Raw genomic sequence first — 25743 nt, 5'->3', positions numbered from 1 at the left:
GCTGCTGCCACTTGCAAGGCTTCAGGGTGATGCTTGATAATTAGAATAATAGTGACTGGCTCTGTGGCGTGAGTCGGGGAGGGAGTGCTGTCCACATCGCTTGATGCTCGTGGAGAGCTTCATAACTCCTCGCCTCCATCTCCCTTGCTTCACCTCACACCCTCCTCCCCAGGTGCTGGTACTGCGCTTGCGAGACAGCATCATAAAGATGGGCGAGGAGCTGGAGAAGGCGGCCGAGTCAGAGGCGCGGGAGAAGGAGAGCACCAGGCACTACCAGAAGAGGATGGAGGAGATGAAGGCTGACATGGACGAGCTGGTGCAGAGGGAGCTGGAGTCTAGCCGTCGGCGTGTGGAGCTGGTAAGGGGGTGCTGCCCCCGCAGCTTGCATGGCCCCAGGGCCACGGGGAGGGGAAGGTTGCTGCTGCTGCTGCTGCAGGTTACCCCTCCGTAACCTGCCAATTGGCATGAGGGTCCCAGAAAAGTAATTTTCTGTATGATGCTTTGTGTGCTCTGTGTTTGGAGATGGAGCTGGCCAATTTGCTGTTAGCTGGCCCCCACGCAGGTAAGCCGTGTTTCCCGGGCTGCTCCCCCACAGCTGCCCTGGGTCTTGCTAATGTTGGGGTGTTGGGCTCGGCTTTGGCGAGCGGAGCTGGGGAGCGCTCGGAGCTGGGGAGCACTCGGAGCTGGGGAGCACTCGGAGCTGAGGAGCGCTCGGAGGGGTAGCAAATTACTTTTGCATCCCTCTGCAGCCCCAAACCATTGACCTGAAGCTGTTATCGAGGCACCTCGTGTTTTGTTCCTCCGTGGCTGGGCTGGCAGCCTGGGCAGTCCCTCTTTTGTCCAGGGAAGTTTGTTCCAGGAGGGAGATTGCTTTGCCTGCTCAGCTCTGAGAAATGCTGAGAAGTTGCTCAGGTCATTCCCGCACCACCTTGTGCTGGTTTTCTTCGTGTCGGGCAGAACCGCAGCAGTGCTGCGCGTTCCCCCCGCGCAGGGGAAATGCCCTGTCCTCCTGCCAGCTCGCCATGTGCCGAAAGCCGGTCGCATGGCTCGGTGTGCTGGGGCTCAGCCCAAGCGCCAGCTCCTTGCGGTGCTCCTGGCTTTGCCAAATAACCCCCGTGTGGCGCGGTGTCATCAGACAGTGCCAACAAGCAGCTAACCTGCTGTGCGTGTGCAAAACCCCAACCAGATTTGGAGTACAGCGAAAACAGATTCACCTTCATTTTACAGTCTTTTACGAGCATCTCTTTTCATGTTGTTTTTCTCCAGTAAACAAAAGGAAAGCCTTGCTTCCAAGCAATAATTGAAAGATATTGCATTTCTGCTGGCAGCGGAGCCACATTAGAAGCAGTTATTTTATCAATAATCTTTTATTTAACAATCAAGGAGATTTCAGCATTTATTTTGCCCTGAGGCTGCCAGCCTTTCTGAAGGGAATGGTGCTTTAGTGTGAATTATTCCACAACCCCTGCCTGCACCGTGCACAGGCTTTGTCGTTGCTCTGCCAGCCTGAATCCTACGTGCTCACACACGGCTCTGGCTGCTGGGACACCCTCCCCCGGGGCACAAAACGAGTCTCCCCTCTAGGTTGGAGTTGTGCAGCCATCGATGCTCTTCAGAGTCATGAGATTTTAAAATGAGAGGCTCTGCTGGGTGTACCCTGTGTGCCTGCAGCCCCGGGCATGCTGGGCAGCATCCCGGGCAGCAGGGCTGCCCGCTGGGCTTGCAGCAACCCACTGCGGGGCCAGATCCTGCTGCTTTCCCTGTGGGCGCCAAGCGAGACACGGCTTCAGTTGCTATGATAACTGTGTGTTTATTGCAGCTTTGTTAGAAACGCGATGTTTTGGAACACAGATGCGCTGTCTGTTAGGATACGGGTGGGTTCTTTTAACTGTATTTTTGTATTTATGCATATATTTTTAGAAGCTTTTTGAATGTTTCATATGGGGATGTGAATGATGTGTATAGCAAGATACTTGGCCTTCTTATCACGCTTCTGTTCTCACAAATGAAGTCTGCAAAAAGACTGAAAGGGATTTTAGAGGCACATCCCTGGAATAAGTCACAAAAACCCATAAACAGATGGACTCACAAGCCAATACTGAGGGGTCTGGGTTTATCCGGACACCCAGACATTTGGGGTTATCTGGCATCTGCTGCGGCGGGGGCAGGAGGAAGGAGCCAGGCAAGCCCCGCAGTGTGTGAGCTCCTCCAGACACATCACATCAGCCCTGGGTTTCTCCCCACCGCCATGAGGCGACTGGTCAGGGTGACGGCTCCGCGGGAACCAGGGCTCCGTGAGCCCACGGTGGCATGGCCACGTTGGGAGCCAGGGGCTGCTGCGGCGTTCCCTGGGAGCAGAGGCATTCCCCCAGATTATGTGTACTCTTAACAGCACTTAAATAAAACATCGCGGGAGAGCTGTGATCGCAGAGCCCAGCCGTGCTTGTCGAGAGGCTGGTGGAGAGCATCAATAGTTAATAGAAAGCCACTTACGGCTCTGCTCCTGTTAAATCCCCCATCAATTATAAATACTGCATGAATTATTCACTTAAGATTACTTAAATCATGGTCTGCACCTAACAAATTTTTTTTATATTTATTTAAATAAACAGTTGTGAGGTTGTGGACTTGCCACGCACTGTCAGGGTTTAAGTGATGCATTGAAGGGACAAATTCATTGTGCAGATTGGGTTAGAAATCCCATCTTGATTCCTAAGGGTCCTAAGAGCTGGTGCCTGTATATAAGGTATTTTATTCTCACAGCTCGCATTTATCAGTGGCGGAGGCACTTGAAAATCCTGTCCCGCCGTCGCCGCACCTTCAGCCAGGCTCAGGACAGCTATTTTCATCCTTCCCTCATTTTTGACCCAGCTTTGGGCAGTTGGGAGGCAGACTCATGCCATTCACAGGCAGCAGGGAAAATCCAGCAAGAAGCACGGATGGGAGCTGGAGAGCTGGCTGCCAGGCAGATGGCTCTGCCTTATGAATTTTGTAAGAAGAATGGGTTTTGAACACTTTCCAAGCCTGGTGCCATCGCAGCAAGGGAGGCATGTTTTCTAACGCCGGGGGTAGTACTTGGCCCTGGTTGTCTCTGTCTTTGCTCTGGTTGCATGTACTGGATTTCCTCCATGGAACTGTGGCTCCTCTTCCAATAAAATCTGGATCCCAGCCTGCAACAGCTCCTCGTTTCTCAGCTGCTATGCTGACACCCTGAGCTTGACAGGCTAGACCCAGCCGCCTGGTCTCCTTGGGCCACAGCAGAAACTGAGTCATAGCGAGAAGCGAGAGATAAATTTCCAACTTAGAGTCAGTCCTGGAGAGCTTAAAAACAAGCTCTGGTCTCTTCACTCATCGTGTATGCAGGCGTGTTCATGCTTGTCCCGATATGAGAGTCCCCTGGCGCAGCTGCCTGCTGCGGTGCAGGGAAGGATGGAGCAGGGGCTGGGAGCAGGCGTGGGGCAGGGCTGTGTGGGGCGATGAGCTGCCGTCACTGTGGCTGGGACCAGCCACTGGCTGGGATTTCCCTCCTGAGGCTGCTGTTAGGGCAGGGTGGTGCTGGGTGCTGGGCACGGCTCCTGGCTTCGGTTCTCTGGAGATGATGCTGGAGATGGGTAGGTGGTCCATCGTGAGCATCGGGGAGACAAGGGCGTGTTTGCAAGAGGCTTCATCTCAGCTGCTTTGGGTGTCCACAGCCATCACTAAAAGCCCTGGGCAGGGGCAGGGATGCTGCATGAGGACCCTGTCCCATGCCTTGCCTTTATGGGGCTGTTTTCACAGAGCTTCTGGCAGAGCATCTCCCTCCTTACCTGTGGGTTTGCCGCAGCAGAGGCAGAATATGCGAGCTACTAACAAGCCAGGATGGACTAATTTGCATTTTAGACAGTAATTCTTTCAGTAGGTGCCAAGTAATAACTAAAAAGCTTAAAAAGGCTCATGTTTCTGTAAGGGAGTACCTACGGCTGTGCTGCCGGTGATTGAACTGCCTGTACAGCTTGGATTTCATGGGAGAAATCAAGTGGCTGCTGGAGGCTGGGATGAGAGCTCTGTAGTGGGAGCTCAGCTGCAGGCAGGAGCCCCGGGGTCCCTCCTGCGCCGGAGAGCCGGGTGCCTCCCACCCGCGTGGGCTGCGCCAGGGCACCTTCCTGGGGCGCCCAGGGAAAAGCAGGGGCTGATCCTGCTGGGATGAAGCCCCAGCTGGCAGAGACGGGTGCCAGGGAGCCCAAGGACTCGCTGCGTCTCCTCCAGCTGCCCTGTACGGACAGACAGCTCCGCTAAACCCCCCACGAGCCCCCGCCGCGGGGGCACGCCGCGGGGGGAGCTTGCAGGCGCTATCCTAAAATCAGGTTTCTTTAATGAAGCTGTGAAATTCATCAGCATAATAATTACTTATTTTTACTGAAAACCAAAGTACAGGTGTGAAGATATTCTTTGCAATTTTTTTTTTTTAAAAAGGTGAGAGTCACAGTGTAAACAACCTTTTTTTCTGGTTCTTATGATGGCAGATCTCCCTTGTAATGCAGCAGCCCTGTTGTCACCACGCAATCCAGCATGCTCTAGCACATTACAGCCTGATCTCTGGTTTTTCTTTGGTTGGTTTTTTTGTGTTTTTGTTTTTTTTTTTTTCATTTGCAAGCTTTAAAGATTTTTTGGCTCTTTCAGTGAACTTGAGAAGCAAAGTGGGAGCTGTTTATGCCTCCAGCCGGGAATACCACACTCCCACCCAGGCAAACCTACAGCTCCCAGCAGGGTCCCAGCCAAACCCTCTGATGTCTCCGCAGCCCTCGGCCCCAGCACCGCCTGCTCCCGGGTCTTTCCAAACTGCTCTTTTCTTTAAAAGCTAATGACTTTGACGAAGTGTAATGACAATTATCATCAAAGGGAGCCAGTCCTTAGAGGTGAGGTTGGGTGATGGAGGAGCTGCAGGTGAAAACTCGACCGTATACACACTAATTAGGCCTGTTGTACAGCAGGCGTGTGATTTCTGGTTTGCCATTAAAGAAGTAAATTCTTCAGGAAATCATCAGCACTTGTGGCTGCTCACACCAATTATCAGTAACACCAGTGTTTGCCAGTGCAGAAAGAACCACTTGCTCCGTCTCACTCCAGACTTCAACCATGGAAATTTTGTCACTCCAAACTTTCTGAAAACCTGCGAGTTAATTACTTAATTAAAAATAATAATGATTGATGAATACTGCAGGTGTACGCTAAATTATTCAAATAGAAGCAATCCAAATTGGACTAATTAGATTACACTTCACTTCGAGTGGATGGGAGCTTGCAAAGGTTATGTTGTGACAGCAGAACCACAAACAAAAATAAAAGACAGTGACGAGGACGTGGTGCTGGATGCTCTGCGGTGCCTGCCTTGGCATCCTTTAGAGTCCCATAAATTATTTCACTACTGTTTTTGCTCAGCTCTTTTTAACTTATCTTCAAATGCTTCCGAGACAAAATTAGGTGAAAAAGAAACTCTTGAGAAAAAGAGGTTTTAGAAATCCTTTTCCAGAGAAGCAATGAAAACAAAGCCAGGATGTGGAGAGATGGGGGAATGAAGGGGCAGGAGGTAGGGAGCTGCCAGCGGAGATGTCCCCTCTGCCCCTGTTTCCAGGTGGGTTCTGGCCAGGGGCTGAATCACCTCCAGCTGCCTGCTGGTGCCCCTCGCACAGCAGGCTGCCCAGGGCTGGAGCATCTTTTTCTGGCCGTTGGAAAAGGCTGCTCGCGAACCGCAGGAGGAAGCCCCAGCGATGCTCGGGGAGACGGTGGGCAGCGGGGTCTTGCCTGCTGGCTGCGCAGGGACAGAGTGGGGCAGCCCCCCCCCAGGAGTGGGGAGCCCCCAGGGAGCTGCCAGCCCACGTCTCCTCCTGTCTTTGCTGGCTGTCCTTGCCTGGTGCAGAGCCCACGCTTGTCTTGACCTCTTCCTTCGTGGTGCTGGCTGCCTGCTGGGTGACAGCCTTGCTGCCGTGCCGTGCTGGCAGCGGGGTGCCGGGGGCTGTGTCCTCACCACCCCCTCCCTCGGCTTTCTCTTGTCTGGGTACCCACAAAGTTGCAGCGATATTTCCCCTTTGCAGCAAATCTCTTCATTTCCAACCTGACCTTGCAGTGAGAGCGGGTGGTGCCGTGAGAGGGGCAGGTGGTCTGGGGGCTGCAGGGGCTTTGGGCAGGACGGGTGCTGAGGGGCCGTATGAAATGCAGGGAAAAGCAGCTGGCAGGCCAGACCCGCTGCTGAGCACTCGGCTGTGACACTTGCAGTAGGAATTGATTTTTTTTTTTTTTCAGTTTAACTCATGTTGTCAGGGTCTTTCCAGCATGGATGTGCAGCAGCATCCTCCTGTGAGCTCCCCCGGGCGAGGGCAGGAGTCCGGGCTGTGAGCACCAGCATCTCGGCATGGATTTGCTTTATGCTGACTGTCGCCAAGCGAGCTCCCGTCCCCCTTGTCTTGAGAGAGCCTTTAATTCAGGCTCCCTGTCAGCAGAAATTAACCTCAGCCTTCTTAAAATAAATGCTTTTTACCTGCCAGCGGACCGGTGCCGTCGGGTTTTGGGAGTGCTGTGCTCTGGGGCGATCTGTCTGCCGATACGCTGTGAATGGGAGAATCTAATTTGGAAATGTATGCAAAACCAGGCAGAACATATACTTTATTTATTGATTATAAAATATACATCAGCTGGAGGTTCTGAGCTGGTCAGGCTGGTTTCTGCTGTGTGCGACTGACTGGTTTGGTGGAAGGAGCCTGACCTGCCAGTGCCAATGGGGACTGGAGTTTAATGGCAGAAGTGCTCTCGGCCCCAGTTTGGGAAGCTGGAGCACCTTTCCCTGGGCTCACAGCTGGTGCCACGTCCCCATCTCTCCCCAGGCTCCCCATGCCATGGCCAGGTGCATGGGCAGGTTCCTTGCTGGCCAGGAGGATGGACAGGGTAGGACTGCTTCAAACTGCGGCAAGGCAGGAGAGAAATTAGTGGAGCTTTTCAATGAAAAATCAACATACATGTGAAGCAAAGGACCGTTAGTTCTGCTTCATCATCTCTGGTTTGTGGCAGTAGCTGTAGCCCCTTTCAGGAGCACTGGGGCTTTTTGCAAGTCTGGTATTTACTGCTTTGCAAGGGAGAAGGCAATGATCCTTGCTTCTCCGTGGGAGAAGGAGGGAGTGTGCTTCCAAGGGCTGATGGGGACCCCTTTGGCAGGGCAGTCCTGCACCCAGACCCTTCCTGGCCAGCAGCTCTGGTGCTGGCCCCTGGCCTGGTGGCTGTGGGGTTCCCACTCTGAGCAAGCAGCACCCCCATCTGCGGGACACCTTTTGGGGAGGCACTGGGCTCCCACGGGGCAGCCCCAGCACTGCTCCTGGTGTGCCTTGGGCTGGCAAGAGAAGCCCGGCTAAGGTGTACGTGTGTGGTTGGGGATGAAATCCACCCATGGATCAGTTTGACGTGCAATGCATATTAGATCCCTGTGGAGGGTAAAAAGTAGCAGAAGAAATCTCATAAACAGTTGGAAAATTGGTGCCTTACTCCCCAGTCATTGTGCAGTGTGAGGGCAGCTGCTCCAGCCTTCACCCCCTCCCCGATTAGGTAGAAAGGACTGACTCCTCTGGCAGCCGTTGCCTTATAAGCCCCATTCGTCAGCGTAGCTCCTCTGATTGCAGCTCCCCCAGCAATCCGGGTTCCCCATCAGCAGCAGCACCAGCCGGAGCATAGAGGCTCTGATAAGGGGCCATTAACGATGAATAATGCCAGCAAAATGACATGCAAGTCACCTTTCATCCCCCCCAGGTCCAGCCGCAGTGTGCCGTATCGCTCTGGTCCCCAGCAGCCTCTTGTTTGGCATCATGTGTGGTCTCACGTGTGATGAAGGGCAGCAGCCGGCTGGCTCCAGCCGTGGCCACCAAGTCCCAACATGCAGGGAAGCCGGGAAGGGGGAGAGCAGGTCCCTTCGTCCACGGGCGAGGTGGAGCTCTGCCGAGACTGGAGGTGCTGGTGGGGTGCAGTGAGGCCGTCAGCTGGTGCCTCTGCAGCCAGGTTTTTTCCTCGGCTCCTGGCTGCTGCCCAGGGTGGGGGAGGACGGGCTCATCCCCGGGGTCCAGAGGGACGGGAGAGGGCACGGCTGTGGGTGCACCACCGCTCGCTCCGCTCTGTGCGGTGTTTCTCTCCCAGGCAGTGCCCCTGCTTCAGCAGAGCCACATGAGCAGGCGGGTCATGACTTTTCTCAATAAATACATTCTCCCCCTTTTTTCCCCCCTTTTCTGCTCAGAGGGAACAAAAAGCCAGCAACGCTCGGCAGTTCATCCTCAGTGAGGATATAAAGCTCAGAGCAGTTACTGTATTAAAAGGGAAATGCTTCTTGCATTTACATTTAGATTGAAACAACGTGTGTCAAAGGTGTCTGATAGCTCCCTGGGATAGCAGTGGCCTGATGCTGGGACCATTCTTGTCAGTTTGCATTATGAAGATAGTTTTTTTGCATTTGAAATTTAATTATATTGACAGAATTATTCCCTTCCTTCAGATGATTGCATGGTACAGAGTAAAACATAAAGTGCTTCTGTGCACAAGATCCGGGATCGAGTGCTGGGATGCGTGGGACGTGGGGTTCACAGCCTCCTCCCCACCGCAGCACTGTCACTGCGAGCACAGGGCTGATCGATGTAGCTGCTCTGTGGCTCTGTAAGCACTGATTTTGCACTGATTTGAGCCCCAAATGCTGAGCAGCACATTTACTCGGAGCATTTTCCCTTGCTCTGCCCCTGGCCCGGCCACAGCTCTGCCGGCCTCCTCCTCCTCCTCCTCCTCCTCTTTCTCTTCCTCACTGGCTGCAGCATCCTTGGGAGCTGTGGATGGGCTGAGCCCAAGCTGAAAGGCAGGGCACAGAAATTGAGCAGTACCGTTTCTCTTCCCCACATCTTGCTGCAGATTTATATCACCAGAATTCACTTTACAGCAACGCCTGAGCCCCGAGAGCTAAAATTCACTTTCTGCATAGGCTCGTGCAAGTCAGTTGGCAGAGAGCGAGCGTGGAGCAGCCACAGATTATTCTCTGAATGTGACTGCCGCTTTCCTCTGCATTCAATCAGCCTGGGTACCTTGGGGCGATGGCGGTGGTGATAGTACCTCTGCTGGAAGGAGCCTGTTTTAACAACATCATTGTGCTTGAGCAGTGTCAACTCTCATTAAGAAACAGGTATTTTCAGGCTTACGTTCAAATTGCCGCTTGGGTGGCGTGTGGGCAGGGGACCCCAAGGTCACCCACAGTGTGTAAAGCCCATGGCCGTGCAGTCCGCAAAATCACCCCGGTGCCCTGCGCAGCCCCCTCCAGAGGCCGCTGGCTCCTGCCTGCCACACAGAGTGGGTGCCACAGACCGTGGGTTGCCCAAGGACTGGGGCATCCCCGTGGGGAGCCAGGCTGGAGCCCCAGCTCAGCAGCATCAGCCCCGTGGTGGTCCCATTGCTTTCAGCACACCCGCAGCGGTCATGCAGAAGGCAGCGGGGCCGGGGGGACCCCACCAGCTGTGGGGAACCCACCAGGCACTGGGAAACGCTGTTTGCTGCTCTCGCAGCTGCACCCAGGAGATTTCATTTGTCAGTGGCCAGAGGAAGGGGGGCCAGGGGGCCAGGAGGGGTGCACGCCACTGTGTGCCTGGCTGCCTCCCTGCCAGTCACTGTCAGGTTAATAATAACAGAACAGAGGAAAGGAATTAAATGCAGCCACTGAACTATATTTAATTTGCGCCGTATCCTGGAGCCGAGGAACTGGTTCGGTAGAGACTCTTATCAGGCTGTTTGAAGGGTTGAGCTCTTTATCTGGCAGTTGTTTTACTGCCTGGTCTTGCAGTTGTATATAGCTGAATACAGGCACGTAGCCAGCCAAAGCTTGGGGTTTGCTCCCCTTGGGCTTTTCTCCTCTCGGAGGTCAGCGTTTCACTGTGTGCCCCTTCCTGAGCCCCCGGCCGCTTTGTGGGGCTGGCCCCGGCGTGGGGAGCATCTCCGTTGCCTGGGCAGTAGGCCATCCCCATGTGAGCACTCGGAGCACTCCACAACAAAACAGGTCCTTTCCACCCTCCCCATTTGCCCGAGCTGGGAGGAAGGCAAAGGGCTCAGAAGCGCTGAGTTTCAGAAAGCTTCTTGGCAGCATTCGGGTTTTCACCAATACCAGCGCATTTCCAGAAGCAGCTGTGATGCTGTGCAGCCCGAGCCGGGATATTTCTTTGCATGTTTTTATGAACTGAAATGCTCTTCCCCTCAGGCCCGCGCACCCGGTGATCCCAGGGCTTTCATTATTTACTCTGACAGTCTGCCGGCTCCTGCGCTGCGGCCTGTCGCAGCCCGCGCTGCAAATCATCTCTCACCTTGTCACCACCGAGATGGCAATTTTACAGCTGGCAGCCTCAATCACGGTGAATTTGCAGCTCGCGCTCACTCTCCTCCTCTCTCTGCCGTGTGATGGTTTAGAAAACAGCACAATGATTTCCTTCCTAGCTGAAAGGACTTGGAATCCGATGAGCGTGGTGGTGCTCAACCGCAGCGGGCGGGCAGCGTCGGGTCGGCATCCTCGGTGCACCGCGAGGCTGCCTGTCCGTGGGTGATGCTGGGTCCACGGAGCCGCTCATCCAGCCTTTTGTCCCGGTAGTTGAAGTTATGAATCGAGTTTCTGGTTTTTCTTATCAGCTCCAGCGGTTCTGAAAAGGGCTTTGCTTCCAAGCAGGTGCATGGTAGGTGCGAGTGGAGGAGCAGCCCCGAAAGGCCCAGGAGCATCCCCATGGTCTGTGCCCTGCTCTGTCCCCGGCAGGGACATGGTGCGCTCACACCAGGTGCTTTTACATGTTCCACAGAGGGTGTGTGGGGGGGGGGTTTAATGTTTAATATCAGATTTACTCATTTGGTATATTGCCGTAACATTTTGATTTAGCAGAGCGATACAGCAGTCTACTGAAATCGCAGCACGGGCACAATACAGCAACTGCGAGATATGCCCGAGTCAGTACACAGTCGCGATGCCCGTCCCCGGTCTCCATACCCTCACCGCCATGGCGCTGGGCATCCCCAGCTGTCAGGCAGGGAGGTGTGGGTTGAAGCCAGCTCAAGCCCATTTCTCTCTTCAAAGTTTGTTTTATTACTTGTCCAGGTTTTATTCTCTATGTTGGGCTAAGCCACATATATGCTTCCTCCACGCTGGTCCGGCTGGCTCAGGAAGATATTACTCTCTACTAATTATCTCTGGGAAGGCTGTTCGTACAACCTGATGATGCCCCGGTGCAGCCATGTGCCTAAAACCAAGGTCACCCTCCCCTCCCCGGAGTTAAGTTCAGTTTCTGCATGGGAATCGCTGGTGGCTCCTTACGTTCCGCCCTGTACTCGGGATTTTTGGCTCATCTCCTCTGACACTTTTTCCACTGTGGGAGGTATCGGTCGGTCCCAGAGGGGTTCAGCTTCATTTCCTTCTTTTCCTGTGTAAGGTGAAGTTAGCATTTTACAATCCATTGCACGTGCAGCAGGGTGCAGCAGCAGGTAGCAAGCCCTGGCAGGGCACAGGGAGCACTGGGGTGGGGGGAGCTTTAGCAGACTCCTCGCTCGCCTGCTCCGCAGTTCGGGGTGCCGTGTCGGGGTGCAGGCGCTGACCCGGTGCCATCCACGCAGGAGCAGCAGCTGGCGGAGCTGGCGGCGGTGCGGCAGGTCTTGCAGGCTGACCTGGGGACCTCCATCCGGCGCATCGCCGATCTGCAGGTGGCCCTGGAGGAGCTGCGGTCCAGCGACGAGAGCGATGCCGAGAGGTGAGGCGAGGAGCGCCGGGGGCTGCGGGGGGCTGTGGGGGCTGCAGAGGGGCAGGCTCAGGTGCTTTGTAGTGGGGAAAGATGCTGCACTGTGCAAGGACGATGCCAGGGTGGCTGTAGCTGCACGTCTGCATCCTCACACGTTTTCGCTGCAGCAGCACATGTTTGTGAACAAGGAACTTCATGTTGATGGAAGGTTTCATGAAAAAGTGTCACCCTTAAAATCGCACTGTGTGGTCTAGCTTAAAGTAAGCAAAAAGGGTGGAAATAGCCCCATTCACAGAGCAAGCTTCCGTCCCTCGCAGCATGGTGTGCTGCTGTGCGTCAGCGGGTGCCCCAGCGCTGGGTTTATTGATTGAAAATCCTGCACTTTGATCAGCCATGGGGGCTGGAGGAACCAGTAACACTGTGTGGATTGGGTAGAGGATTTTACTAGAAAAAAATGGGAAAAAAATTCCAGTGAATTTTTCAGGTGTTATTTCTACAGCCCTCCAATTTTCCCCTCTGCTACACTGCTAAAGGGGCATTGTGACAAATGGAGACAAAATAGATAAATGCATTTAAAAAAAAAAAAGCAGAGATGTTCTTGTCACCATGCCGTGAGAAGAGATTTTCTTTAAGTAGTGATTAAACCAGGGCAGGGTGAGATAGAAACCATGAGCTCAGAAATTCGCTCCTTCGTAAAACAAAAGTGATTTCCAATACAATTGACGCCTTAGCGGGAGGTGAGAACTGCTTCCCTGCAGGGACGTCCACAGCTGCTGTGTGCAGGAAAAGTGGTGTATTTTGCTCCCTGCCCTTTGCCAGCGCAGGCACCCCAGAGGTGTTCTGCGAGTGTAAATGCAACAGACACTGCAGCAGCACCCACCTCTGTGATGGGGGTGCGTGTACTCCGGTCCCTTTTGCAGCCCAGGGCCTGACTGGTGCAGGGAGCAGGTGAGGAGGACTTTAGCCATGCAGCGTGCTGGGAACAGCCCCACTGCTGCCACGGCTGCACCTCTGCTCGGGCCATCGGAGGGATTATGTTAGCTGGGAAGGTTTTTTTTCTTGCGTGGTGGCTTTGAGGAGGCTGCATGAGCCATCGGCAGCGCCGCAGGTGACTCTCTCTTTTTGTCCCTTGCAGCGTGCAGACGGCGCGGGAGTCGCTCTGCTCCAGGAGAGAGACGTGAGTGAGCCCTGGGGAGCTGCCGGCCGAAGGGCAGGAACCTGCGTCTGGTTGTGTGATGGGTTATCGACCAGCAGCTGCCCGCAGCCTGCCGAGGGCAGCGCGCAGATGGGCTTTTGGATGCGCTGGCTTTGTGTGCCCCCGCGCCCATCGAGCCGCTCGCTTTCCCTTTGAGCTCTGGCTGTTAAATCAGTGGGATGCTCTCACTCCTCCAGGCTACACTTTGAGAATATGAAGCTGATCTGTGGCTTTGAAGGAGAACTGAGATCCTAGAGGATTTCATCCACTGCAGCTGGTCTGGGGGTTCCCGGCAGGTGGCAGGGGTAGCTCTGGCCCCGGGGGAGCCCAGGGACGCGTGGGGCACAGTGGGGTACCTGGGATCACACTGGCTCTGTCACTGCAGCTCCAGTCCTGGGGCACGGCAGGCAGCAGCCCTGGGCAGATGTTTTCCTGCCCACCTGCTACAGGGCACTTACAAAAGCATGAGGGAAATAGTTAATGGCAGCAGCGATGGCACAAGGACCAGGTTGCCTGGACAGGTTTGTTTTATCCAATCTGTGCCGGTGCCATAAAACAGCCAGAGCAGAGCCCACCAGCTGGAGCTGCCATTGCTGGAGCTGTGAAGGAGCCCCTGGTCTGTGCCCAGCCTCACCCTCACACGTGCTCCAGGACACCTTCCCAGTGCCGCCGGCCCTCCTGCCTGCGCTTGGGGAGCTAACGGGGTCTCTCCTCTCCCTACAGGGACGCCTGCTCCAGCATCGGCTCCACGCTGAGTCTGGAGCCCGCAGAGAGCATCAAGTCCTGGCCGAGTTCATCCGTGGGCTGGTCCTCCCCGGCGGGTGCCAGCGTGGCCGGGAGCCTCTCGGCACAGTCCGTCGGCAGCCGCAGCACCCAGGGCCCAAGGTAAGGGGCCCCAGCCCGTCCCGGGCATGGCTGCCTCTGGCAGTGACAGACATGCGGCTGCTCCCCTGGCACGGGGAGCTGCCACAGCTTTCCTCCAGGAAAACCACAGGTGCTTGGTGCCAGCTCCAGCATCTTGCAGATACACAGAGGGTAGAAAAATATCTTGCAGGACCAAGCCATCACAAAGGTATTTAAAACCCGCCTGTATTTTTATTTTAAAAAAGTGCAAGAGGCAGGAGTAGGCTGCAGGCAGTGCTGGTTTCCTAGCATTCAGGTGCAGAAAAGTGGCAGCGGGCACCCTGGCCCATCAGGGTGGCAAGGACAGCAGGCAGAGCTGTCAGCCCTGGCAGCGGCTCTCCCATCGCAAGGGTCTGCATGGGCAGACACTGCAGCCCGGAGGCGGGTGCTGCCTGCTCTCCTGGCCGCTGCCTGCTGGCTGCCAGGGGCTGTGGCTGCTCGTGGCCCCTCAAATGGGGGAACACAATGTGGAGGGTGGACCCCATAACTCCCTCAGCAGAGCTGAGCATCCCAAACTGCTGCATGTCCTCACAGGCTTCCACATGCTCTCTTTGGCTTTTACTTTCCCATGGGAAAAATAAAGTCACCCCTTACGGGTGACCGATCCCACGGCACAGCGAGGAGCACCGCAGTGGCACTGCTGCAATGCCTGCAGCTGCTTGGGGACAGGGAAGCCCCTGCGGTTCTTCGGGGGGTGCTGCAGAAGCTGGCCCGGGGACAGCGGGCGCTTCAGCTCTGCTCCTTTCAGGACGTGCAGAAAGGAGTTCGGGGGGACTCATGGTATTTAAGGTCAAAACGTCAAATCAAGGAAAGTAGTCGTTGCCACGCCAGGATCAGTGAAACGCTAGATGAAAGTCTCTACATCAAAAACATGCTTCAAGCAGTATAATATCCCTTGATGTATTCTCTAGAGATAATTTAAAGAGGCGATGCAGCCTATTTGCGGATTTGTATGCCATATGCTCGCCTTTTGCTGCTGAGGAAACAGTATGCATTTATACAGTTCTAATATAAAATATGTTAATTTTTGACGGTAATGCTAATGGGCTGTGAGGGAGTTGGAGAGTGGCCCAAGCACTCGCATGGCCAAACTGCCTCGGCTCGACTCCCGTGGAGCTGCCCTAAGGTGCTCAGCAGCAGGGCTGCCCGGGGCTCGGAGGGTGCCCAGGCGCCCAGCCGGAATTGGAGCTGCCTCACCGGGAAACCCTCCAGCCCAGAGACAAACCCCCTGTTTTCCAGCCATCCCTGGCACCTCAGGGTCACCGACAAACCAGTTCTTTGTGTTTCATGTGTGAAGCAATTGCATGGGTTGAGTTTTGAAAAGCCCTGTAAATCAGGGTCTGGTGGCTGCATCTCAGAAGGGAGGTTGTGGGGACAGGGAAGGGCATCGCGTCTCCTCCGAGGCTTCGGAGAGCAGAGATGGAGCAGAGGTGGGAGCTTTGGGTCCTGGGGCTGGGAGCAGCGCAGGGCCAAAGTGGCTCCAGAGAGCATCATCCCCACGCAGGGAAGGTGGTTTCTCTATTTTGCATGCAGAGATCTGCAGAACGATAGCTTTGTAACAAACAAAAGCATCCTTTTTTGCATAACGCATGATCTGTAACGTCGATTGCCATGGGTTGCTGGTGGCAGGCAGCAGGGCACACGGGTGGAAGGACTGACCAGCCGAATTCAGGGTGGGCAGGGCTGGCAGTAGCCTTGCCTGCAGCCCTGGTGGGACCCCTGCATGCAGCTCCTGACTCGGGGCCTCCCCGCCGCACTGCTTTCCCAGGGATGGTGTATCGGGACATGCATCGCTATTTTCCCAGCTTTTCCCCCCATTCCTTCCAGAAGCAGGGCAGGGGCCAGGCTGATGCTCGGCACAGCTTGCTGCGGCACCCGCCGGCTCCCTGTTCATATGCAGGTCCATAGAGAGATGCTCTGAGCCGATAGAGTTTGATAGGGTTTGCAGACTGCCATCACATTGCAGACATTGGTATTAAGCTCCCTGCTCTGATTCTGGCGAGATCTGTCCCCACTGCATTCACCTGCTTTGTACAGTAAAATAACTATTGCCAGAATTAATTTTCTGAAGAGCAAGTCCCCTGGCAGCAGACACCTCGGGTATGTCGGAGAAGTTTGAAGTGGTCCATTGCTGATACAAGGCAGAGTTTAAGAGCAGCTGGGGCAGGGCTGGGACCTGCAGGGATGTGATGGATGGGACCCTGGCTGAGCTCGCTGGGACCCCGCGTCCCACCCCAGCACACATCGGTAAAGTAATTCCTAAGTACTGCTTAGGAGTCTTTGGTCCACATGACCCAACTCGGATGATAAATGAATGGTAGCAAATCAGGAGTTATGGCTAATATCCTGTTTCTGAGCTGAAATACACTGGATTTATAATAAAAGGGCAGGTATGTAGGCTGGACTGACCATGGCCATTGTGAGAGGTAATTTGTACCTAGACCTGGAAATAGTGTGACAGTCTGCCTCCGTCTTGGGGGTCATGAAGAGGCAAATTGCAAATCTTGGTGTCGTAGCTGTGTTTGGCTTCAGCTAATCTAAGATGGAAATATTAGAGAGGAGGCTATATGAAATGCAAACAAACAGACGATGAGACTCGTAAGGTAATAAAAATGAGATCAGCGAAATGAGCTCTTCCTTATTAAGATTCCTTTGTCTTACACAAGCACCCAGTAATGAAAAATGAATCTTCCTAGCATTCGCTTCTCAGCACTACATATGGGATATTTGCTGAACAAACAGCTGCCAAAAGCCAGAGGAAAGCATAGAAGGCTGTTACCGTCAGTGGTGTACAGGAATGAGAGATTTGATTAACGTTTCCTTTAATTCTTTGCTATTTAAATGCTTGTACAAAATGTTGGCCATCAGGGCTAAGCCTCAATAAATACAGCACATTGCAGAGCTGGAATAAACTATCAGGTTTTTTCTTAGGAAGCCATTTCAAAACTTTACGTATTTACTCTGTCCCTTGCCAGGCAGGTTGGGGCTGCATTGCGATGGAGGGGCTGATCCTGAGGTGCAGGCAGGGAACAGACCTGCAGCACAGGACCCTGCCTCTCGGTTCCTGCATCCCATGGCACTGCGGCATCCGCAGCCCCAGCATCACCCTGGCATCCTTTCCCCTTCTGCTTTGGTTCACAAAATCAGGAGCCCAGGTCCCAAGGCTGGTGGGGATCCGACACATTTATTTTTAAACATTATCGTGTCAAAAGCAAATCATTATATGGGAAACTGGGAGCTCTTCTGTAGATGACGGCGTGACAAGAAAATCCTCTTCTGACAGAAATTAGGCCAGTATCTTTTCTCTCCCTGAAATGGAGTTTTCTTGGCTTTATTTATGAGCTACCAGGAAAAGCGTCAGAGCCACACTTTCATCCCTGGTCATGTGTTGCAATGCATGTGTGGATTTCATTGTATAAATTATTTCAACTAGCATAATTGTAATCATGTTAATTGCTATGTAATCTTCACTAATTATTGTTGTATGTCATTTGCTTTGGTGTGAATGGCATATTGCAGAACTCCGTATTGGCCTACAGATGCCTTCCGAGTTCTGCGTCAGGCCCTGCTTTTGCCTTTGGCTGGGGAAAATCATCTTCTCTGATACTGAGGCAAGGAGCGGAGTTTTGCTCGTCGGCTGTTGCGTGCTTGCGGTCCTGTCTCCTGCAGCATCACCCACCACCGGGGCTGCCCAGGGCTCTTGAGGGTTATTCCAAGCCCTCGGAGTTATTGCCGGCACATCAGCCCTTAGCCTGCAATTTATGGACGAGCAGAGGATGTTGCAGGATGGGACGGGACCACCTCATGCTTGTGCCCTGCCTTGTGAGGAGGCTTGAGTATGGCCTAGAGAAGATTAGCCATGATTTTGGGGTGGGGTTTTTTTGGTAGCCATCAAGGTACAGTTAAAGGAACAAATGATGAGGACGGGGTGCTGGTGCAGCGGTGGGGGGCGCAGCCGCAGTGGCACAGCTTGACTGGTGACAGGGGATGGCAGCCCAGGGTCCCCAGCCACGGCAGCCTGGCAGGATGCGGCAGCACCAGCTCCAGCCTCTGGGCTTGGTCCGTCAGAAACCTGTTGCATGGGAGAAATTACCTTGTGGTCCTCAGGCTCCTTTTGCCGCAAGTAATTAATTGAAATGGAGGTGTGATTTCAGTGCACCCGAGGCACAGGAGCAGGGGCTGCTGCCCTCGCACGCGCTGGGGCACACCGTGGCGGTGGCTGGTGCCGGGGTGGGCGACAGCTCAGAGCTGCCGTGGGAGGGTCTCCAGAGGTGGACAAAGCATGTTTTGACTTCCTAGGAGGGGAAGCAGTAATGGGTTTTGCTGGGAGGACCTGAGCATTTTAGATGCTGGAAAGCAAGAGGAAAAGCATCAAAAGCAGAGAAATGCCTGCGGTGTTTCCCCACCGCGCGGTGCCTTTTTGCTGCTAGTGTAATCCCCACGGAGCTTTTGCATTTTCATTTAAAATCCAATCAAGCCCCGCACGCGCTCGCCAGGCAGCTGATGCTACTCGGAGTTAACTCACCACGATCCTGGCACCAACCTGCCGGCATGGCACTCACCAACCACGGGCCGATGAGCCGTGTCCGGAGAGATGTGGCTTCCCTGGGGGAACCAGCCCTTTCCCTGGTGTGTGCGGTTGGGTTTTGCTTAATGAATGCAATTAATAGGAACTGTTAGGATGGATGGAGTGGTCTTGAGCTTCAAATCTTCTGCTGAAAACCAGGGCATGGAGAGCATGGGCAGGAGATGATCCATTACACAGAGGTCCCTGCTTGGACCCTGGGGGCTGCGGGGCCTCAGCAGCCGGACTTGTACTAGCCATGGGAGCTGGAGGAACAATCCCGTGTTTGCAGCTTTCACTCCATTTCAGGCTCTAAAGATTTTCATAAAAATAGTAACTGTCCGTCATGCTGAACAGGACAATAAAGAGCAGCGTGTAAACTGTCCATGTTCACAGTCCATTAGTGTTTCTTACCTCTCCAGCTCACTTTTATCTCAGTCTTAAAAACCAAAGAAAAATATTGAAGCTGGCTGTTTAATTTATGAAAGCTGGTCATGCAGCAGTCAGTTTACAATATTATTTGGAAACGTAGAGAGTGATTGGAGCAATTTCCGTACAAATTCTCATGGAAGGATTACAGCAGCTATTTAGGTAAGATGCAATTTAGGATCTTAAAAACCAGCATTATCGAAATGTCTCAAACTATTAATCAGCTGTGATGCTTCAGCAACATCAGGTGCAGTGGCACGGGGTAGCCCTGGAGGTTGCTGCGTTTCAGGGAGACTAAATCTCTGGTTAATTCATTTTGCATTGAATAATCAAACGTTTTGGGCTTGTTTTATGAGCTGCGGGCACGTGGCATGGCAGCGAGCACCAGGGCCTGGCAGGCACCCCTGTGCCCTGGGCTGTGCCGGCAGGCACTGGGGACCTACAGCTGCTCCATTACCCCATTACTTCCGCAACCGCTTGCATTTGCCAGCCGTGGAGTTTGTCTTCAGCCCATCTTGGCATGTAAATTATTTCACGGGTCAGCAGAGCCTGGTCCGAACGGGTCCCACGCGGTGGCTGGATGATGCGCTCTCACCCTGTTCCCATGGCAACCCCAGCATTCCCGGGGCAGGATGCTTCATTACCGGTGATGTAAAACTTGACCACTGCTCCCACACCTCGAAGCCTGCTGGCCTCCCAGAGATGTATTTATATTTAGGATCTGCTGCTTTATTCTACCCTTTGCTCTCTTTTTCCCTCCTCCTTTCTTTCTCAGACAAATTCACATCCTGGCAGCCTTCACATTAAGGCCAATTCCAGGTCCCCCTTGGCTGAGCAATGCCGGAGGTATCTGCGAGTGGGGATAATCCACTGGTGATGCTGGCAGCTGCCAGCACTGGGTGCAGCCTTTGTCAAAATGCATTGCTCGCAGGCGCCTACGCTCCCCATCTCACCTGCGCGCGAGCAGCCTATAGATAGTAACTGGCTATCATTGATCTAAAGTGATGTACTGAGGAGAGACACGGCGCAGCTCTGCTGAGCGCCTGCTTTGTTTCAGCCGTGTCCCGGCAGAGAGGCCCTTTGCTTTTCCCTACAGTGGGACAGGCAGAAAATCCAGTTTTTCAGCCCTTCAAACCAATGGAGGTGCTTGGGGGGTGGGGGGTAAAGTGTCACATCGGGGGCTTAGTGCCACCAGTGACGCCGAGCCCACTGGTGATTGCAGCCCCTCCCCATCTCCGTGCATCAGCTGCACAAGGAAGCGGCCAGGCTTGGTGCAGAGAAGCCCTTTCTGCAGCCTGCATGTGCCAGGGTCCGGCCGCTTGAGAGGGGCTTTGGCAGCTGAACGTGCACAGCATCAGCATCCCGTGGTGCCCAAGGAGATGCTCCCAAGCTCATGTCCTAGCAGAGCGGGTGCTCGGTGCCATCAAATGCTTTGGGGAGGGACAGGCAGGGTTTGGGGGAAAGCAGGACCATTCCCTGCTCCTGCTGTGCTGCCACCGTGTCCTTGTCCTGCTCAGTGAGTGGCCGCTGCAGGGGTGGGTATGGTGTCACCACAGTGTTCCCAGAGCAGCTCTTGCAGCCCTGTGGTGAGGAGCAGGCGTTAAATCAGGAAAACCAGCTGGCCGGCAAGGCTCCTCCTGGGCATCATCTCCTGGCAGGCTGGCACCATGTGCTGGTCCCAGCAACAGACCTGCTGTGTGCTGCTCTGCTCTCAGCACAGAGGGTCATGCCATATTATTATTATTATTATTATTATTATTATTATTATTATTATCCTTTCTGCTGCCTCACATATGCACTCTGCACAAGCTGCAATCCTGGTAGCAAGAGCAACGTGCTGCCTCTGCTGAGCTGACGCCGTTCCAAATCTGGCACCGTGTTCTGGCTAAACCAACCCTGCAGACTGTCCATCAGCCTGCCGGGTGAGGGCTGCATTTTCTGGGGATGGTGTTCTGCTGTGACAGTGACCGGTGTGGCTCCTCTTCAGTGAGCAGAGGTGGAGCCCACATGGTTTCTGCATCAGTTCCTTGTTTGCAGGGTGAGATCCCATCCACACATCACTTCTGTCAGTCACTCTTCAATGAGCAGCCCCCAGCCAGGTGTTATTTGGCTCTTGCAGTTCACAATCATTCCCCCCCCCTGCCAGCAGCAGCCTGGGCAATAACGTTAAGATGCATTTGGGGTGCTCTGCGAGCTGGTTTCATAAAATTTTAGTGAATAATCTTTGGCTTTGACAGAAATAAAATAAATCCTACTTATTGCTATAATCTGTCAAGAAGAAAGGACATTTGGAGGTATGTGTTGGTTTGGCAGAGCTAAAGTCACCCTACACCATGGATTTAGCCAGGTTGGCTGACCTAGAGTTATTTAAGACAAAATCTTTGGGCATTGCCCAACTGCTCAGTGCAGCAGCAGGAGTTTATTCTGAGAATACCATGCCAATACCGGCTTTTCGCTGCTCAGCCTTGTCATTGCCAACTGACATTACAGTCACTGGAAATCCCGCAGCTTAAACTAACACCAATATCTCTTGTTTAGGGTGAGCAGAGACACGAAGGAGCCAGCACCGAGCCGGCCAGCTTCTTCCCAGAGCACTGCCAGGTCTGTCGATGCTGCGGATCTGGGGAGGATGGCAAGTCCCTTGCTCGGTGCTAGAAGACGGGCATACGGAAAACTCCCGGCAGACGAAGAGGAGCTGGAAAGCCCAAAAAAGCCTGCGGGTAGGATAGGAGAGACGTCCCCGTCGGTGCTGCGGCGGGGGGGCTCCCCCGCCCCGGACCGGAGGTTCCCCAGCCCACTGTCTCCGACGGTGCCGAGGAGGAGGGGGGTCTCTCCGTCAGCAGGGCCCGTGCCCAGCTCCTCGGCCGCCCTCTCCGAGTACGTGGAGGAGCTGCGGCGGCAGCGGGTAGCGGAGCGGGAGCAAGGGCACCCGGTGCTGGGTGACACCTCTCCCCTCCCTATTTACCGCACCACCGGTGCCGCAGCCCTGCGTCGTTGCAGGGCTTTCCCGGTGGCGGAGGATTCCCTGGGGAAGCTGGAGGGGAATCTGCCAGGGGAAGGGGAAGCAGCAGGCGCCAGCCTCATGCGCTCCTCCAGCCTGCGAAGCATGGCCTCGGAGCCAGCCGAGCCGGCACGCTCTCCAGTGCTGAAAAGAGCATCAAAGTTTGGCTCCTACGATTCCCTCCTGCAAACCCTCGATGGCTCCGGCCGCTGGCCGAGCTATTCGGCCGCAGGGATGGAGGTGCTGGGCGTGCCGCGGCCGAGCTCCTGGAGAAGGTACCTGGAGCCGTCGGTGGAAGATGTGGAGGTGGGAAGGGGCTCTGGGGGGCTCCTGAGCTCACCATCCAGCGACGGGCTGGGCGAGGGGAAGGGGAGCGACCCCTTCAGCTGGCGAATACCCACCCTCAACTACGAGAGGAGAACCAATGTTGACTTCGACGACTTCCTCCCAGCCATTCGCAAATCTCGCTCCACCAGCAGCCTGGCCAAGCCCGGGAGGGACAGAAAGGATGGACACCGGCCCCTCACTGTCCGCTTCGAGGATGAGGCCATAGCGGGCAGCTCAGCATCCTCTGAGACGAAGGGCACGGTCAAGCGCAGCCCAGTCCCCCGGGAGGACCCCGGGGACCTCTCTGACTCCTCCTCATCCTCTGGCTCCCTCCTGTCCTCTCGGAGCGCTGACAGCATCAAGCGCCGGCCGCAGCCCCAGAGAGGGGACGGGGAGGGATGCAGCGGCAAAGCCAGCACCCAGAGCAGTGGGATGAGCCACCGGGCGGAGGCAGAAGGGAAGGAAGACGATGTCAACAGCATCATGAGGAAGTATCTGGGAAAAGACTAAGGTACCCATGCTGAGCCACTGACCAGCACCAGCTCAGAGCAGTGGTGGCAGGTTTGCGGTGCTGGCCCCGGGCCGCTGGCCCTCCAGCCCATGCGGTCCCTGCACCGATGCCGTGGAGTGCGTGGGGACAGGGTGCCCCGGGGTGTGTGTGGCACCGGGCACCGGCCGCCCCCTTGCCCTCTCCTTGCCCTCTTCAGAGCTGCAGGGGGGTGGGCAATGGGGACGCTGCCGGTGCTGGGGACAGCCCCAGGGCTGGCTACAACACCAGCTCTGAGTCTGCAGGGGGCCCGTGGCCTCCTGGTTTCCCAAAAATAGTGTCCCCCAGCTCCTACCAAGCCAGCCGGCAGACACATCCTCCCGAGCCCTGCTGAGCGTTCCTCCTGGTGCCCATGCTTGTTCAGTTAATTTGCAAATCGCTTTGGCTGGACCCTGGAGGACATCCCCTCCAGAGGAGGGGGGTCCCACCTGGATCAGGCGTGCTTCCCCCAGTTAGCAACTGCCTCTGACAACCACTTGGATCCAACTTCTGTATTGCAACTGACACTTCAAGAATTAGGATTTATTACTACAATCCAGGTTTGAAAGCAAAGTCCCTAATGAATGCGCCACAACTGTAATTAAGTGTTTAAAATAGATTAGAAAAACATTTTGTAAAACCATTGCCTTTAGACTAACTTATTGGATGTCAAGCTGTGACCAAATTGACTAAGCCAACACTAGAAGGGAGCGCGTGTTAATAAAACATTTCTTTCCAGGAAGCACAATTTGCATAATGAAACGTCCCACTTTCTGCAGACTTTGTTTCAATAAACTGCAGCAACTGGCCTCAGCGCTGCACCAAGTGAGGAGCCGCGACCGGGCAATCTGCTTCCCCGCTTCTTTGGAAGAGTACCTGATAGGAAACACGTAATTTAAACAGAGACTGAAAGTGGCTCCCCAGAAGTCATGGAATGGTTTTACAGATGATGAGACCTTTTTTTGTTTTTAAACATACCATGGTTTCTTCACGCTCCTGCCCTGTTTCCTATCACCGCAGCTTTGCTCAGGGCCAGCCGTTGGGATGAGGGACTTTCTTATTCTCCTGCAGTCATTTGACTCAGGAGTTGGTGCTGTAATTAAAACCCAGTGGCTGCCATAGATGCCTGATAACATGCCATGCTGGCCAGGGGGAGGCCACGCTGTAAAGAGCTGGAGGAACACCAAACCCCCTTCTTTTTAACCCAGACGTCTCATCCCATGTAGCACTGCTCAAAAATCAGCCGAACAGGTGAAGGGTGCTTTTGGGTCTTGGTGTGGCAGCCAGCAACAGCAGAGCTCGGAAGCTTTTATAATTCCATAGATAACTGAAGACAGATCCATACGTGCTTTTACAGCTTCTGCCTGTTTGGGACGTCTGGGCACATCTCACTGACACGCAAGGCAGTGCTGCAGTGTGTGTGGTGATGGGAGGCTGTATTCGGATGTCTGCTTGGTTTTTACACAATAAAATTTTTGCTTCTTTGACAGGAGCCTCTTCTTGTCTTTTCTTTCCCCACAGCGAGAGCAGGTCTGTGGAAGCAGCGCGGTGCAGAGCTGAGCGCTCCTCCCACTAGCCCCCATGACTGGGGGCTTCTCACCCAAGACCCTCCAGCCTCCCCATCTCTCTGCACTCACAAAAATCTCTTTTTCTCAGCCTCAACCCTCTTTCCTAGAAGAAATCCAAGCTTCCTCATTTATCAGAGGTTTGTGGCAAAATTATACAGGTACATGAACAAATCTCTCCTTTCCATCAGTGATTTCTTAGTAATTTGCTCGACTGGGAAATTTGCACCAATTTGCACAACCTCGTTGGACCCTCTAGGGCAGCTGCAGCACAACGGTGGCTTGAAAAGGCAAATTGGGCAGTTTTCAGCATTTTGTTTTGCCTTTTGGATTCTTCACATTGATTTCTAATTTAAACCAAAGCCTTGCAGCAAGAGGCATTTTCCTTGGCACAGACAAATGCAAAACCTCCGGATGTGGGTTCACATCAGCAGTTTGCTCGGCTGCCCGTAGGCTGTCAGCAGTTCCCAGCAATTCCTTGCTCCCAGCCAGCACCGCGCTGCCGGCAGCCTGGCAGGCAGGAGGCAGTTCTGCACAAGGTGACATTCCCTGCGCTTCCAGGTCTCTCTTTTGCAACGTGCGACTCATGCCAGAAGACGGCAAATGAAGAAATTACCCTCTAATTAGTTTAAAATTGGTCTTGGTAATGATTCTGCTATTTCTGGGAAAAAAAAGCAATGCATTTTGTAGTTCTTGCATGTCTCAGCGCCACTGACCCAGCACACACCCGGCCATTCACCGCAGCCGGGTACATGAGTTTGGTGAGTGGTCGGATCCTGCCCCTTCCTGGCTGGCAAAGCTGCCGTTGGGCGCCCTGGCCGTGCCCGCAGCAACGCGGTGCTGGTGCTGGTGCTGGGGAGATAATGCGGCTCTTGAGGACCGGGCTGCGCGGGTGACCCCAATCTGTGCATCCCCGTGGGGCCGGGACATCCCATGCTTTGCCCTTGGCAGTGAGTCTTGCTCCCCAGATGGGTTTCATGCTCCTTTGGGCAGGGACTGGCATCTCCTGGGGCCAGATTCAGACCTCAACAGCGAGAAAAACTCCCCACACCAAGCCCCAGTGTGGGCCAGCCGTGGGGACGAACTGTCCTTCACCCAAACCTTCCCTGCCCCGTCACAGGCGGGTATCATTGCATGTGCAACGAAGATGGCTTATTTCAGATGTTTATCCTGACGCGCACTTCGTTTTGGGAAGCGAGGGGCCAGCTTTCGTTTGCTGTGTTTTCTGTGAGCACATGCAGTTCATAGAGCTCAGTGCAAGTCCAGTAAGAAAGCACGTCTAGGGCTTGGGGCTTTTTAAATCTTCTTTTTCCCCTTCAAACTGGCAAACTGCAGTGTGCTGTGCCACCATTGCAGTCCCTGCAATTTCACAAATTAAGTGAAAGGCATCTTGTCCCCAGTTCTCTCTGCATAAAGTATGCAACTCAAAGAAAAAAATAGTTTACAAAAATCCTGTCCTCCCTTCTGTGCTTTCAGATGAAAA

General features: G+C 54.2%; 1 protein-coding gene across 1 annotated transcript in view; it reads left to right on the top strand.

The window, feature by feature from the left end:
• The window catches only part of MYO18B (myosin XVIIIB), a 77501-nt gene extending 53319 nt beyond the window's left edge, over positions 1-24182 (top strand). The window contains 5 exon segments of the mRNA XM_069794511.1: positions 173-358; positions 11629-11762; positions 12886-12927; positions 13669-13830; positions 21380-24182. Coding sequence (XP_069650612.1) covers positions 173-358; positions 11629-11762; positions 12886-12927; positions 13669-13830; positions 21380-22679 — 1824 coding nt within the window. The 3' untranslated portion in view covers positions 22680-24182.
• The last annotated feature ends 1561 nt before the right edge of the window (positions 24183-25743 follow it).

Source organism: Haliaeetus albicilla, chromosome 10, assembly GCF_947461875.1.
Source record: "Haliaeetus albicilla chromosome 10, bHalAlb1.1, whole genome shotgun sequence".
In the NCBI taxonomy this organism is placed as follows: Eukaryota; Metazoa; Chordata; class Aves; order Accipitriformes; family Accipitridae; genus Haliaeetus; species Haliaeetus albicilla.
The sequence above is the reverse complement of the archived record's forward strand: the minus strand, read 5'-3'. Positions and strand labels throughout refer to the sequence as shown.